The sequence below is a fragment of the Vidua chalybeata genome (assembly GCF_026979565.1).
Source record: "Vidua chalybeata isolate OUT-0048 chromosome W unlocalized genomic scaffold, bVidCha1 merged haplotype SUPER_W_unloc_5, whole genome shotgun sequence".
Lineage (NCBI taxonomy): Eukaryota > Metazoa > Chordata > Aves > Passeriformes > Viduidae > Vidua > Vidua chalybeata.
The window spans coordinates 422,572-438,658 of NW_026530340.1; the positions used below are offsets into that span (position 1 = coordinate 422,572).

The 16,087-nt window shown below is 57.2% G+C and overlaps 3 protein-coding genes and 1 pseudogene across 3 annotated transcripts in view; 2 read left to right on the plus strand and 2 right to left on the minus strand.

Moving 5' to 3' along the window:
- LOC128782904 (zinc finger protein 271-like) overlaps positions 1–16,087 on the plus strand; it is a 510,341-nt pseudogene that overhangs the window by 383,204 nt on the left and 111,050 nt on the right.
- LOC128782918 (zinc finger protein 436-like) overlaps positions 1–16,087 on the minus strand; it is a 153,641-nt gene that overhangs the window by 102,665 nt on the left and 34,889 nt on the right. The gene's annotated exons all lie outside the window — the stretch shown is intronic.
- LOC128782953 (olfactory receptor 14A16-like) overlaps positions 2,931–16,087 on the plus strand; it is a 45,726-nt gene continuing 32,569 nt past the window's right edge. Inside the window, exon 1 of the mRNA XM_053933526.1 lies at positions 2,931–2,989. The gene's annotated coding sequence lies outside the window, so the exon portion shown is untranslated. The remainder of the gene's footprint in view (positions 2,990–16,087) is intronic.
- On the minus strand, positions 5,133–7,628 carry LOC128782921 (serine/threonine-protein kinase pim-1-like). Its single transcript, XM_053933453.1, has 4 exons — positions 6,913–7,628; positions 6,755–6,805; positions 6,184–6,550; positions 5,133–5,569 (listed from the first exon to the last, which is right to left on the minus strand). The coding sequence occupies exons 1-4, from the start codon at positions 7,525–7,527 to the stop codon at positions 5,307–5,309; spliced, it is 1,296 nt and encodes a 431-aa protein (XP_053789428.1). The 5' UTR covers positions 7,528–7,628; the 3' UTR covers positions 5,133–5,306.

Genomic DNA, 16,087 nt, shown 5'->3' on the forward strand with positions numbered 1-16,087 from the left:
GCAGAAAGGTCAATACATGTTTCACTAATGAGTGCATACATCTATCACAGCGCTAATGACCATGCATATTTCATTAGTGAGCAGATCCAAAGATAACCTTTGGCTGGAAGGTTCATCCAGAGGCCACCTTTGGCTCAGGGCCTGTTGTTCAGGCCTCACTCAGGGCTGTTGTCCAGGCCTTGGCACTTCAGGGACGTGGTTTAGTGCTGGGCTCGACACTGCTGGGTGACCAGCTGGACTGGATGAGCTCAGAGGCCTTTTCCAACAGAAAGGATTCTGTGATTCCATGATTCCATCTGCTGCATTCAGCCAGGTCCCTGTTAGCAGCATTCATTTGCTCAGAAAGTCTCCTCTGGCCCAGCTCTTGTGGCCTGAGGCTTCAGCTCCTTCAGCTCCTGGTGCTCAGCTGCTCGTGCTGAACCAGACACTCGGAGAGAAGAACACAGTCCATCCAATTCCTTCTGGGACACGAAGAGGGGAGGCTGTGGAAACAGGAGCAGTGTTTGCTGTGGCCTCCTCTCTGCCCTTCACGCCTTTCAGCGCTTTGAACCAGCCAAGAGCTTTCTCCAAGAGTGCAATGGAGCAGCTGTTCCTGCTCCCGGGTCTGGCTCTCTCCAGTCTCTGACCTTGCCTGCTTTTGTCCCTCTTGCTGTGCCCTCTGCTCCCCCAGGGCTCGGTGGCTGCTGCCCAGGACTGTGGGACTGGCACAGATCCAGTGGGCGAGACCCTCCTTTCTCTGCCCTTGGAGCTGCCTGGGCACAGCAGCCTTTTCCATCTGGAAGCTGCCCAGGGACAGGGAGTCCCCAGCTGCGTTCCTTGCACAACCTCCAGGAGCCCAGGGCTGCCATCTCAAGTCCCTGCTGGCCCTGGGGGCTCCCAGGTGGGCACAAGTGGGGCAGCAGAGCCAGCAGGGAGCCTGCGAGTCTCTTCCAGCCCTGTCTGCTCCGAGTTTGGGCCTTGGAGCCTCAGGTGGCCAAAGGCAGCTGCTGCTGGTCCCTCTGTGTGCCCGTGTTCAGCAGTGCTGCTCCATCAGTCTGTGCCCAGCAACGGGGAAAAGCCTCAGCCCTGCAGGGCCAGGAGCTGCCGGGCTCTGCCTGAGCAGCTCAGCCAGAGGGAAGGGAGCTGCTCCCCTCGGGAACCAGGAGCAAAGGGCTGGAGCACCTCGTTCTGGGGCACAGCCCAAATTCTGTGAGGGAGTAACAGAGTTATTCACGTGCACGGGTGTGTCAGCACTGCAGGTGCTGTGCCTGCAAACACATGGCTCGAGATGTGCAAAAGAGTTCTGCAACTCTTGGCTGGATCAGGATGTCAGCAGTGCTGAACTCCAGCTTAGTGCAAAGCAAACACTTTACACCACTGCTCATATCTGCTAGATTTTTTACATCAGGGTATCCAGAGAAAAGTAAACAGAGGAGCAAATATTTTCATTGTTTTTAAGAAATGTATCTCATTTGTTGTACATTTCTTTTTCAGGATGTGTTATCTGCTCAAAAAGAAAAAAGAAAAAAAAAAGGAAAAAATAAGAAAAATATGAAAGATAAAAACAAGAAACATCTTGTTTCTTCTTGTGTGATGTGAAAATCTTCTGCAACTTTGGATTAAGAGGTAACTGATCTTTTTAAAAGGAGAACTCATTTACTTTGGGCATGTTCTGATGGCCTGGATCCATCTTACGGACTGACCTCAGCATCCTTTTTTTAAAGATTTTGGGTTTTGTTTCCAGTATTTAGATTTTTTTAATTGGAGTTGAAGCAATAGGAGGATGAGAGATGGATTGTGCATGACTGTGTTTTGAGGGCAAAAATATTGCAGTTTGAAACTTGGACCTAAAGTATTGAAAATGAAACTTACAAATCCCAGTGAATTCTGTGACAGCAGCTTTTCCTGTAGGATGTGCAGCATCACAAAGACTTCACCAGTGGGATCGGGGGTGCTTGGAGCTTTGTCCTGTGCCACTCTGGGATGTCATGAACCAGGACTTCACCTGCCACCAGCCCAGCTCACCCTCTGCCACCGCAGCTCCTTGGACCTTGTGTCCCCAGAGCAGACACAAAGTGTTTCTGCTGCTCCCCCTTCGCACAAATCCACAGAGAGCTGGGATTTTTCCAAGTCTCGTGTCTCCACTGGGCCATATTCCCAAGGAACCAGCAGCGCATCCTGATGAATACAGCGAGTTAGGTGGATGGCTGTCAGCTCCACTGCCTGCCTAGAAATCCTGAAACTGCTTCTAAATGCTGCTCCTTCAGCTCCTGGACACCTTCTCTCACAGAGCTGGGGAAAAAATCCCCTGGCCTGCAGCAAAAAGGTGAGTTATGCCAAAGTTAGAACCCTGTGGGAAATCTCTCTCCCTCCCTGTCCTTTTAATGTATCTGTGCATGGGGGTGTGCATGGATGTGTCTTGTATGCAAAGGAAGGAGCGTGCAAGCAACGTGACTGACACTGTCACTGTCCATGCTATTCCATACCCATGGGTACAGAGACATTATGGAAACCCTGGCACAGACAGAGCCTTCTGTCCATGGGTACAGAGACATCCAAGAGCCCCTGGCACACACAAAGCCTTCTGTCCATGGGTACAGAGACATCCAAGAGCCCCTGGCACACACAGGCCTGGCACACACAGGCCTGGCAGCACAGGTTGCTTTCCCCACAGGCTGCAGGAGATGAGAACACAACATTTGCCAACACTGACTGCAAGCCACAGCTGCGGGTGCTCCCCGTGAACCTCAGCTCTGGCACCACTGTCTGCCCCAAGCTTCAGGGCTGCAGTGGGAGCCCGGCTGGGCTCTGCCCTGGGGCCATCCTGCAGGGACAGCTGCAAACAGGGAGCATTCCCTTGCCACCAAGAGCCAAGCCAGGGCTGCAGGGCAGCTGCTCCAGCCCGGACGGCACTGCTGAGTGCTGTGCTCTGGGGCTGGGGCTCCCCGCACAGGGGACTGGACTGGTGTGCCAGAGGAGACAGAGAAGCTGCAGCTTCAGCCTAACTGAGGTGGGTGCATGGGCTGGGAAGAGTGGGGAGGCTCAAGGGGATTCACAGAGCTCATCCTGCTGCAAGGACAAGGAAAAGGGAGTGGGAGCTCAGCAGTGAGGAGAGCTGAGGGCTGGAGAGCAGCTCTGAAGGACACTAAAATCCCACTGGACCTCTGAGACATTGCTGCTCCTCAGCCAGTGACAGGATGAGTCCCTAAGCCTGGGGCTCAGCCTTCCTCATGGTGAGGGGCACCAAGGAAGGCAGCAGTGTGATGGAGACTGCCATGGGCTGGGAACTCACTGGGGGAAAAGAGGGAGCAGTTGGGAAGTAAAAGGCAGGTGGGGGAGAGAACTGTTCAGAGAAGGGCTGAGCTACAGCTTGAGCAAGCTGAAAAATGTCATTTGGGATCATCCCAGATTGATTTCGTTTCAGAAGCTTTTGAACAAGTTTAATTTTTTGGGTGGTGGCATGTTTTCCCTTGGAGGCGCACACTCTGCAAACTTGAGCTGTGTTGCTGAAATGCTCAAGCAAGGCTGTGCTGCAGGTCACACCATTTCTTCTTTGGCTGATTCTGGCCCGGTGCTGAGCTCCAGCAGAGCCCTGGCAGAGCCCAGAGCAGCCTCAGCACCTGCAGAGCCCGGCTGCAAGGAGAGAAAGCAGAAAGCGCCCGTCAGCTGAAGGCTCCTGTCCCCTTGTCCCAGCCGCCCACGGTGCCCAGGCCATGCTGGCCGTGCCCAGAGCGGTGCCCAGAGCTGCCCATCACTGCTGCCTTTGGCAGCAGAGCAGGAGGGCAGGACATGTGCCCAGCCTGCAGCCAGCCACGGCACATCCAGCCCTCAGCAGCTGCCCGGAGCAGGATGCTCCTGTGCTCGCTGCCATCTCCCCAAAGCTCTGATCCCACCATGCCAAGCAGACGGGACCCACCTGACGCCATCCACCGCTGGAAGAAAAGCTGGTCCCAAACGATGTCCTCAGCCTTCTCCAAGGGCACGGCCCATCCACGCCGCAGCTGCTCCCAAGCACTTCCTGATCCAGACTGGACCCCACCTGGAACGCTTCCTCTAGAAAAACAAACAACGAATGGTTTAAAATAGATTACAGGCAAAAAGGGGAAACAAGAAAAAAGGTCAAAAATCTTATCTCTGTCAGGGGCTTGAGGAAGGCCCAACCCCTGCATGCCAGGGAAAATCCCATCCACAGGTGAGGGAAGCCCAGGCTTTCTCCCTTCCCCCCTGCACTGCCCCCCAAAATAACGCTGATCCCAAAGCAAACAGGGGCAGTGGAGCAGCCCAAGCCCTTCCTTGCCTGCAAAGCAAAGCAGCCCCTGCACAGGTTCTGGAGTCCCACCTCTGCTCCCACCATGGGGGTTGGTTTGTGTCGGGCTGGCTGCCCCAGCCCCAGCCCCAGCCCGGGGCACGGTGGGTGCTGGGGGCTGTTGGCAGGGCCAGGAGCCCACTCCCATTCCATACCCACCCCAGCCCATGCCCCCAGCCCTGCCAAAAGCAGCCTGGCAGCCGACTGAAGGATCAGCTGCATCCGCCCCAGCAAAGGGGGAACCTTTGGTTCCTGGCCAGGCTGAGCAATGCCCAAATCTGGGAACATCGCCCTGTGTGTGGACTCATCTGCAGATTCCCTGTGGAGCCTGGCTTTGGAGAAGGTGTCAGAATCCAAGTCAATCATCTTCAGCTGGCCTGGCCAAGAAGAGATTGTCATCCTTGAGGTTGTCCTTGGTGTCTCCAGCAGCAGCAGCCCCACCTGGTGCAGCTTCTCCAGGGGCTCCTTCTCCTTCCCTGGGGCCAGACCAGGCTGTCAGGGTTCTGCCCAGGGCCCAGCTGTCAGGGAACCAGGACAAGCAAAACCCGGGGGATGGTGGCCACCAGTCCTTGCCACACCAGGTGTCCAGCTCAGCTCCAGCCCAAGAGCTGCGTGTTCTCTTCTGCTGACCCCTGCTCAGAGCTACAGGCAGCACAAAACCTGTCTGGTTGGCTTTGCCACTGATTGCCAAGAGATGTGTGGAGCTGTTACCTGCCAGGCCCCTGGATCCAACTGTGCACGTGGATCTCTCCCATCCTCTAGGGCAGAGGAACACCCTGCACCCAAGGATCATGGAAAAGCTCTTCTAAGGACGGCCTCTCCAAGGGCTGCATGGACAAACACGTCTTTAATGACATCCTGGCACTCTGGGGAGAGAAACCAGGAATCTCCAGTCAGCTGGAGAAGTTGCCCCCCTGTTCCCATGCCCAGGCCATGCTGGGTGTGCCCAGAGCTGGGCCTGAACTTCCCCATGGATTCTCTGTTTGGAGGAGAGCAGGAGAGCAGGACTTGTGCCCCCTCCTCAGCAGCTGCCAGAGCAGGATGCCCACGAGCTGCTGCTGTCTCCCAGCACTGGTATTGCCCCCGTGGCCAGAGATGAGGATCCACCTGGAGAGAGCCGTCGTGGGAACAAGATCCGCCCCCAGATGATCTCCTGGCCCCTCCTGAACGGGTGCTTGCCCATGACCAGGTGGCACAGCAGGAGGCTCAGGGACCAGATGGTCGCTGCCTCGCCGTGGTAGCGTCGGTGGTGGATCCACTCTGGTGGGCTGTAGGACAGGGTTCCTGTGGAACACAGACAGAGTTCAGCAGGGGGATGCTGCTGCTCCCAGAGCCTGGCCCCAGCACCCCTGGGCATGTGGGGGCTGCCCCAGTGGCACACGGGGTGACCGCTGTCCTCTCGCCAGCACCTGGGACTTGTGTACAGACTCGGGGCTGGAAAAGAAGCCACTGGTGCTGGAATAGGGCAGCAGAAACCCTGGATAGCCCCAACCATGACACACAAAAGAAAAACTCACCCAGTGGTGGAGAAACCCACTCGACTACCTGCCTGCACAGCCCCCCAAAAATGTTAACAAGTCAAGGCAAACAAGGGGAGCAGAGCAGTCCAAGCCCTTCCTCGCCTGCACACCAAACTGCCCGGGGCACGGGGTCAGACCCCCCTCTCTGCTACCCCCATGGGGGTTTTTGTCAGGCTGGTTGCCCCAGCTCCAGCCCCAGCCTGGGGCACAGTGGGTGCTGAAGGCTGTCAGCAGGGCTGGGAGCTGGACCCCTCACACCCCCACCCAAATCAACCTGGCTCCAGCATTAATCCCATCCCAGCTGCAATAGGGGGAGCCCTGGTGCTGCACTCCGGCTGGGCCATGAGATGCCCAGGAGCATCCCCTGGCAGGGCTCACCTGCAAACTGGGTGTAGGCTGTGTCTTGGAGGAAGGCGCCACAGCCAAAGTCGATCAGTTTCACCTGCCCGGTGGCCAGGTCGAGCAGGATGTTCTGGGGCTTGATGTCCCTGTGCAGGACCCCGCAGCTGGTGCAGTGCCGCACGGCCTCCAGCACCTGGCGGAACAGCCCCCGTGCCTCCTCCTCCAGCAGGAACCTCCGCTCCGCCAGGAAACCCGACAGGTCCTGGCACCGCTCCGGGCGCTCCAGCACCAGCAAGAAGCTGTCAGGGAGCTCGAGCCACTCCAGGAGCTGAATGATACCAGCGCAGCCAGAGGCCACCTTGGCCAGCAGCACGATCTCCAGGGGTGCGCTGGTGCCGTCGGGCTGCGGGAGGAGCGCGATGCCGTCAGTGGGGCTGAGGCCGTGCCGGGGCTGGGGAAGCCCTCAGCCAGCCCGGGATGCTCTGCATGCCCCGCTCAGCCCACGCCCGCTCTCCCTGCAGGGCTCCCGGCAGCTCCCACCCTGCCGGGCCCCGGCTCATCCCCGCCCGGCACGGCCCGGCTTCTGCCGCTGGCCCCGCTCACTCACCAGCTCGCCCCAGTGCCGGATGCGATCCCGCGGCACCCTTTTGATGGCCACCTGCGAGCAAGGGAGAGCAGCGGGTTCAGCTCGCCCCCTGCCTAGCCCAAACCCATCCTCCTCCTCCTCCTCCTCCTCCTGCGCCCGCTGCCGGCCCCGCCGCTCACCGGGGCGCCGTCCGAGAGCCGCGTGGCCGCGAAGACGCTGCCGAAGCCGCCGCTGCCCAGCAGCGAACCCAGCCGGTACCGCTCCTGCAGGGCCTCCTGCGCCTTCCCTGCGGGCGGGACGCGGCTGTCAGCGCTCGGCCCGGGGCCAGGAGCGGCCCCCGAGTGCCCCCCGAGCGCCCCGGGCCGGCCATCCCCAGGCGTTCTCTGCTGGCAACGGGACAGCGGCGGCTCGGGGCCGGCGGCCGCGCTGCCGAGCGGCGGAGCTCGGGCCGGGGAAGCCGCAGCGGAGGCAGCGGCAGCGGCCGCGCCGCCTGTGTCCTCCGCGGGGCCCGGGAGGAGCCGGGGCCGGGGCCGGGACTGGAGCCCACGTCGGGGCCGGGGCCGGGCTCGGGCCAGGCGGAGCCAAACGGCGGCGATGCCGCCCCAGCCCCAGGCACTGATGCCCGCCCGGCATAGCCAGCGCCAGCACGGCCAGAGCCGGGCGGGGGCGAGACCACGGCGGGACGGCCGGGGACGGGGACGGGGACAGGGACAGGGACGGGGACGGGGACGGGGACGGGGACGGGGACGGGGACGGGGCAGCCCCGCCTGGGGCTGGGGGCAGGTCGGGGGCATGGCCCGGCCCGGCAGGGGGAGAGAGAGACTGGGAGAGGAGGGGACAGCGGGAAAGGGAGAGCGGGAGAGGCTGCGGGACAGCGGGAGAGGGAGAGGAGGATCAAGAGGAACTCGACAAATCCGCTTCTTTCGCTGCTTTCACTGCCGCTGCTGCCGCTGCTGCTGCTGCAACTGAAGCAACTGAAGCTCCGGGGCCGTTTGTCCCCGTGTCCGTTTGTCCATTGCCCGCTCGCCCCCACGCCCAGCCCCACGCTCCCCAGGGCAGCCCCTGAGCCTGTCCAAACACGGGAACTTTGCCCTGTTCAGCCCAGACCCAGAGTCTGGACTCCTTCCCAGGGGCAGAGGAATCCCCTTGGGCGCTGCTGTGCATTGTCCCTGCTTAGGGTCAAACACTCTCGGAGCGCATTCCCTGAATGCAGAATTTGTACCTGACCCAAGCACTGCACTTACCTCTCCAGCAATGATTTCAAAAAAAAAAAAAAAACCAGGGGAAGGCAAACTGTGTGTAGCTCATGTTATTTTACAGGTCTAGAACTTGCCAAGTCATGGATCTTAGAAGTGAGACCCATTTGGATTAATGGGATGGAGAAGTAGTTCAAGATGGAAAAGGGGAGCATAAAAATAAACAGAGAAAAACATCTTGGATTGTTTCTTTCCATTTTAATTTCATTTCTTAAAAGCTATTTCAGTTTTCCCAGATTCTTCTCCACAGTCCTGTTTGCTCTTTCCAAGAACCTTTCCTGGAGAACGAGGAAGCTTTGAGCAGCTCCTGTCACAAGATGTGCCACCAGCTGCAGCTTCTCTTGGCTTTCCACACCTTGCATGCAGCTCTACTCTTGCAGCAAAGCAGGAGAAATATTTGAAGAACTTGACAGCTTGTTCTGTCTTTTCCTTGTGGGCTGGGCAGTTGTGCCAATGGTGAGGTTTTCATTGTTGCTGTTCTACCCTAAGAAACCATGACGGGCTACCAGGAATTGTCAGGGAATGCAAGCCTGACTGAATGCAGAGAAAGAATCTGCAGAGCCTGCAGCCAGAAATGGAGAGCTGTGTGATCATCATTGCAACATCCCCATGGACATCTTGAAAGTGATCTAGAAGATGGAAATGGGCTGACAGAGGGAGTTTGTTTCTGCGTTCAGTTTAGAAGCTTCCACATCTCATGCACTGATATAAATCAAGAGCACAATCAGTTCATGGAAAGCAGCAGAACAAGCTGGACCTCTCAGGAGATGACTGAAAGAATCTGAAAAGGAGAAATGCAGGCAATGACTTGGTGGACTTTGTCTGGAAGAAGGGTCATTTTTTCCTAATAATTTCTAATCCATCTCCTCTGCATTTGTCTTTCTGAAAAAGGCCATTTCCATCCCAGATTCCCCATGGAATGGGAAGCCTGAGCTTGTGGAAGTGCCTGAAAGCTGCCCTGTTCCTCTGCAGGGACACTCAGGCTGGAGCAGGAGCCGGAGCCCTCTCTGGGGAAGCCTCCTCCGAGCTGGAATTTGTGCCGTGCTGGGAGAGGAGGAGGAGGGGGAGAACGCTGGGCGCTGTGTGGCAGGAGCAGGAGGTTTGGGTCGCAGGACATTCCGTCTGCGCCGCTGCCCCGCAATGGGCGGGAACGCTGTGGGGAAGACTGGGGGACACTGGAGCGGACTGTGGATGGCACTGGGGGGAACTGGAAGGGCCTGGGAATGAACTCAGGTGTACTGGGAGGGACTGGGCTGTACTGGGAGGGATTGGAGGGGCACTGGGGTTGTACTGGGCTGTACTGGGGATGAACTGGGCTGTGCTGGGAGGGACTGGAGGGGTTGAATGGGCTGTTCCCGCCTCCACTGCTTCCCATTTGCTGAAGCTCCCGCCCATCACAGCCCTCAACCAATCAGCGCCAGGGATTGTGGCTTGGGGGCGGTGCCTGGAGTATGTGCTTTTCTTTTGCCTACAACTCCCGTCATGCTCTGCGGCCCCATAGAGCCCCATTGGGGCTGGGACTACAACTCCCGTCATGCCCCGCAGCCCACAGAACCCCGGTATCCGCCCCCATCTGTCCCATAAGTGTCCCCCAGACCCTCCAGGATCCCCAAGTGCCCCTCAGCGCCCATTCGGGAACCCACAGAATTTTCCTGGCAAAGTACAAAAGACCAAGAAACTTTGGAAAAGCATTTAATACAACATCCAATCCAACATAAAACACTTGTCATAGCAGTAATTTCATTCACTCAGCCCATTTAGCCTGGAAAGCCTTAAACACTTCAGTTGTTCAGGTACCCAAAAATGTTCCATAGAAAGAGCATTAGAAGGAGAGGAAAGAGAGAGAGAGACAGAAAGACAGAAGCTCCATAGAAAGACACACCTGTGGCTCCCAGCTCCTGGGGTTCCAGTGTGGCTGAGACACAAACCCCAGGGGAAGGCAGAGTCCATAGCAGGGGCTGACCTTGTGCTCCTTGGTTTTAAGCCCCTGAGCCTTGGTGGGCCTCCCCCCAGCTGGGACTTGTGATTGCTCGGGTGTTCAGAGCTGGGTTAGAGCTGTCCCAGCTGTGTGACTGATTGACAGCTCAACCCAAGGTGTCTCGGGACATCGATCTCATCCAGCCTCTGACAGCGACCACAGTGACACTGGGGAACCTCATGGAGCCATGGGTCAGTGTGACAATGCAGGTCCAGGGACACCCTGGTGACACTGGGGAACCTCATGGAGCCATGGGTCAGTTGTGACACTCTAGGGACCTCGTGGAACCAGAGGAGACCATTGTGAACCTCCCATGGAACCGAGGGCCCAGGGTGACACTGTGCAGCCCAGAGTGTCACGGAGGAGCCATTGTGACACTGTGGGTCCCCATGGAGCCAAGGGAACGTGGGACAGGCTGGTGCCTGAAGTTTTAGCTTTCGTATTTTCCAGATTCTGCACTGCATCAGTCTGTAACTCTGAACTTCATACAGAGTGTCAGCAAGTTCTCTTCACAGTGCACTCAGACAAAACAATCCTTTTCCAGCCCGAGAACCAAGGACACCGCTGCAGCTTCAGCCCAAAAAGTGAAAACAACAGCGAATTGAGGAGAGCAGACTGGGAGGGTGGGACTGCAAAACCTGAAGGTGTAATTGGACAATTAACCCCAATATGGAAATGAACCAAAACTTATAAAAGTGTGCAAACGTGTGACCTGTCGTCCATCCTGGGTGTACCCTCAGCCAGGCCCTTGTACTGCCCAAGGTGGATCCTTTGAAGGCCTTTTCAATAAATCCCTCCTTTATTCCTGTCACACTGTCCAGCCTCTGCTCTAGGTGGCCTCTCAAGGCATCAAGGCCTGGCTGGCTGGGCCACCTGGGGGCCACCTGACAGGTCCAGCTGACCTTGGCATGTCAAGGGCTGCTGCTTGTCAGCCCCTGGGGCCCTGGGGCTCTGTGCTCTCCTTCCTGTGGAAAGAACTGTCCTTCTCCTCCAGGTGCCCATGGCCAAAATTTGAATTCCTCCTCTTATTTTGCTTCTATGCAAAGATTGTTCCCCGATGAAATCTGCCAGGACAGACAGATCTGGCTGGCTTGGCCACCCAGGGGCCACCTCTCATCTGCCTTTGAGACACTGGGACCATGTGCTTTTCTTTCTTATGGGAAAAAAGCATCTTCCACATCCAGGCAACCATGGCCAAAGCTGGGAATCCACCTCCAGGTTTCCCTATATCCAAGGATTTCTCCCAAATGAAAGCTTCCAGGAGAGACAAGTCTGGCTGGCCTTGGTTTCCAAAGAGCTGATTCTTATCTGCCTTTGAAACCCTGGGGCTTTGTGCTTTCCTTTCTGATGAAAAGAACTCTTCTTCCTGCCCAGGTGCCCATGGCCAAAACTGAGATTCCACCTCCAAAACTCTGTACATCCAAGGATTCCTCCCAGATGAAAGGCGCCAGGAAAGACAGATCTGACTCTCTTGGCCTATGGTGACCACCTCTCATCTTCTTCCAAAACACCTGGACTTTGTGCTTTTCTTTCCTATGGGAAACACCATCCATCTCAACCAGATGCCCATGGCCAAAGTTGGGAATGTTCCTCCAGAATTCCCTAGATCCAAGGATTTCTCAGTGACAAAAGCTGCCAGGACAAACAGCTCTGACTGGCTTGGCCTCTCAGGAGCCACCTCTCTCCTCTTCTGCCCCTGAAACACTTGGGCTCTGTGCTTTCCTTCCTATGGAAAAGAACCACCCCTTTTACCAATAGAGAAATGGCCAAAATTGGGATTCCACCTCCAAAATTCCTTATATCCAAGGGTTGCTTTCAGACAAAAAAGTACCAGAACAGAGAGGTGTGGCTGCCCTTGGCCTCTGGTGGCCACTTTTCATCTGGCCATGAAACACCGGTGTTCCGTGCTTTCCTTCCTATGGAAAAGAACCGTTCTTCACCTCCCGGCAACCAGATCCAAAACTGGTATTCCACCTCTAAAATCCCCTATATCCAAGGACAAAATCTGCCAGCACCATCTGATCTGGCTGCCCTTGGCCTCTGCTGGCTGCGGCTCATCCGCCCCTGGAACCAAGGGGCTGGGTTGTTCCCTTCCTATGGAGACCACGGTGACGCTTTGAGGACCTGGTGGAACCATGGAGACCATGAGGATCCTTCAGGGCCTCGTGTCACCAAGGGGGCATTGTGACACCTCAGGGCCTCCTGGGAGCAAGGGACCATTGGGACACTGTGGGGCCCCATGGAACCGAGGGAACATGGAACAGGTCTGGCTGGCTTGGCCTCCCGGGGGCCACCTGACAGGTCTGGCTGATGTTGGAATGCCAAGGGCTGCCTCTCATCTGCCCATGAACCACTGGGGCTCTGTGCTTTCCTTGCTATGGGAAAGAACTGTCCCTCTTTTCAGATGCCCATGGATAAAATTGGTATTTTCTCTAAAAAAAATCCTGTATGCAAGGGTATCTGCCAGAACAAAACCTGCCAGCTCTGACTGGCCTTGGCCTCTGGTGGAGGCATCTCATCTGCCTCAGAAGCACTGGGGCTCTGTGCCTTCCTTCCTACAGAAGAGAACTGACCTTCTTGTCCAGGGGTCATGGCAGAAACTGGAATTTGGCCACCAAAATTCCATCTATCCTAGGATTGCTCCCAGACAAAAGCTGCCATGACAGACAGTTCTGCCTGGCCTTGGCTTCTGGTGATATGAGCAGGATGTTTTCATTTGCAAACACCTTGGAGAGGGCCCAGAGATCTCCCAGGCTGGGTTTGCAGGCCTCAAGAACCAAACACATATATGGAGGCTGAAGTGCCTGGGCTCAGTTGTGAAGAGACTGAGGACAGATCAGGAGTGGCCTGGCAGGGCTTGAAGGGTGGATTCAGAAATGGTGGAGCTTTTCTCCATAGTGGGAAACAGCCAGAGAGAGAAATTATACCAGAAATGCAGCAGAGGAAGTCCAGACTGGACACAAGAGGAGAATTTCCCTCCCAGGGCAGGGTTGTGGTGCAACACGTCCCCAGAAGGAGCCTGGAGCAGCCCAAGGCTTTGTGTGGCCAGGCAGGGGCAGGCAGGAGGCAGAGCTGTCAGCAAAGGAAGGGGCCAGCGAGGTGGGGCAGCCAGGGGATGAGGACAGCCTGCAGGGACAGAGGCGCAGGGCAGGTGTTAGAACCCAAGGTGTCCCTCAGACACTCTTGGATGTTCTGGGTCCAGGTCAGAAGCATCTGAGACCCTGGCAGGCACCCAGGAACCCCTGTGGTTTTGAATTTGATCCATGGAACAATTTACCAACCTTGCCGGAAGAACAAGAAATCACAAAAGTTTAGATATTATAATAGAAGTAGTCACAAAGTGAAAGGAAGAATTTTTGAGTGCTGTACAGGAGGGTTTTAGGCCTTGTACCGAGGGGTCTGAGGTTTGTACATGGGGGTCAGAAGTTCTAAGATGGAGGGATTTGGGCGTGCCCTGTCCTCCTTCTTTCTCCTTCCTGTCCTCCATGTTTTTGGTGATGTTGGCACTCAGATTGGTTTAGAGTAGAAAGTCCCTGTTCAATATAGGTGATAGGCATTGGGGAAAAACTATAAACATTTAACACATGGCACCAGCCCATGGGCGAGAGAGACGGAGAGAGACAGAAAGGGACAGAGACGGAGACGGAGACGGAGAGGGAGAGAGATGCAGAGAGAGAAGGAGTCAGAGGGAATGTCAGGGAGTGTGTGTGCCTTGAGATAACATGCAATAAACTACCTTGAGACCGGACGACTGAAGACTACTGAGTCTTTCTTTGAAGGCCCAGGTTGAAGGAGAGACTTTACTGCCTCCCGGGGTCACCCCAATCTGGGGGTGAGCCCCGTCAGTCCCTTTCCCTGTGTACCACCCCTGAGCCCTCAGACCATTGGATCCCTGATGCTCTCCTCCACCCTCTCTTTTCCTGTATTTATACCCTAAACCCTCCTTTGTCTTTGTCTTTAACCCCCAGACCCCTGGAGCGTCAGACCCTAATAAACCCTGGCTGGAGCTCCATGCCTGGACCCTCCCGTGTCTTCAGTGCCGAGCTGCTCCGTGTGTGTGTGTGTGTGTGTGCTGGGGCTCTCGTGGCTCCTGCCCGTCAGCACAAAACACTCTCAGGGAAAGTTGTGCCTGCCACCACCACAGACCACACCAGTGCCCCTTGGGACCAAGAGGCCATTGTGACCCTGTGGGACCAAGGAGAGCATGGCTGCCCTGCCAGACCTCATGGAACCAAGGATCCACTGTGACACTGCAGGGCCTTGGGGGACCACGGTGACATTGTGACACTGCAGGGCCCAAGGATCCAAGAGACTTTGTGACACCAAGGGGTCCCATGGAACCAAAGGGACATTGTGACACTGGGAGGCCTCATGGAATCATGGAGACCATTGGGACACTCTGGGACCTCATGGAACCGTGGTGACACCAAGTTGTCTGGGAGTGTTGATCTGCTGGAGGGTAGGAGGGCTCTGCACAGGCTCCTGGCCTGGATCAGGAATGGTGTGGCCAGCAGGAGCAGGGCAGTGATTCTTCCCCTGTGCTGGGCACTGCTTGGGCAGCACATCGAGTGCTGTGTCCAGTTCTGGGCCCCCAATTTAGGAAGGACATGGAGGGCCTGGAGCGTGTCCAGAGAAGGGCAACAAGGCTGGTGAGGGGTGTGGAGCACGAGGCCTGGGAGGAGCGGCTGAGGGAGCTGGGGTTGTTTATCCTGGAGAAGAGGAGGCTCAGGGGAGACAAGGCGGTGTCAGGGCACAGGTTGGACTTGATGATCTCCAAGGTCTTTTCCAGCCTTGCTGATTCTGGGATTCTCTGAAACCAGCCTTGGAGCAGTTGCAGGAGGAGCCCTGGGCCTCCTCTTCAGAAGCTGCAGCAGCCCAGGTCCCTCAGCTTCTCCTCACAGCCCCAAAGCCCATCCTGTCAGTCCTGCAGAGCCTCTGCAGCTCCTCCTCCTTGCCCAGAACAGGGAGCCCCACAGGCAGACACAGCAGCCCAGATGTGCCCCCCTGGCCTGGGATGCCTCTGGCAAGGGAGCAGCACGAGGCACTGCAGGAGCCTGCAGACAATTCCTGCAGCACTTGTGGGATGATCCTGCTCCCCAAGGGACGTTCCCATGGTGCCAAGTCAGGAACTGCAATGGTTAGTGGGGCCAGAGAGGAAAGGGCAAACAGGGATGGGCTGTGTGCAGGGCAGGGAACAGGGGTGGGCAAGAGGAAGAAATTAGTAGCAGGGAAGAGGAAAGAAAGCAGAGGAGAAGCCAAGGAAATGCTCAGGGCAGTTTGGGAGTGGCTGCCAGGCAGCCCTGGCTCTGAGCAACAGCGTCTGCAGTGGGACAGGAAAGTCCCAGCTGATGGGAACAAACTTTCTGGCTGAGTGCAGAGGCCAGGACAAAGCTGAGTGCTTTCCCTGGCGTCCCCCAGCCCTTCCTGGCCCCAGGGGCTGATGGCATTTGTGCTCCCTCAGGTTCATGTCCCCACATCACCAGCACGGGGGTGCTCCCGCCTGCTGTGTGCAATGCAAACAGGGGCTCCTGAGCCAGCGCTGCCGTGTCTGTGCCTGCAAGGATGCGGCACCTGTGTGAGCTGGGGGAGAGGCCAGGGCTGCAGAGGGGGGATGTTGTTGGCAGCTCCATGAGGACGCTCTGGGACGCTGCCCTGGGCTGTGCAGCGCACTGGGGATGGATCAGCCCCTGCTCTGCTGCTCCTTCCCGTCTCCCCCAGGGCCCTGGCTGAGCACCAGCCGTGCTGTTTGCCCCCAGCCTGCCCACGGCCAGCCTGGGGCTGCTGACGGGGGTTTTCTGTGCTGAGCATTGGCCTGGCCGTGTTCTTGAGAGAGCCTGGGCAAGGAGCCTGGAGCCCCCAGGCCCTGGCCTGAGGCGTCAGCGCTGCCCCAGCAGTGCCCATGGCCTGTCCCTGCTGCAGCCCCGGCACTGCCACCCCCAGGACTGTGCCCGGCCCCGAGAGCACTCAGGCCCTGCAGCAACACCAGGGCCACCAGGGCAGCGGGGCAGGGCCACGGGAGCAGCACTGGCAACACCAAGTGCTGCTGCTGCTGCTGGGCACAGCTGCTGTGCCAGCACTGATCTGCCCCCAGCTCTGCACACAGACATTGCTGCTGCAGCT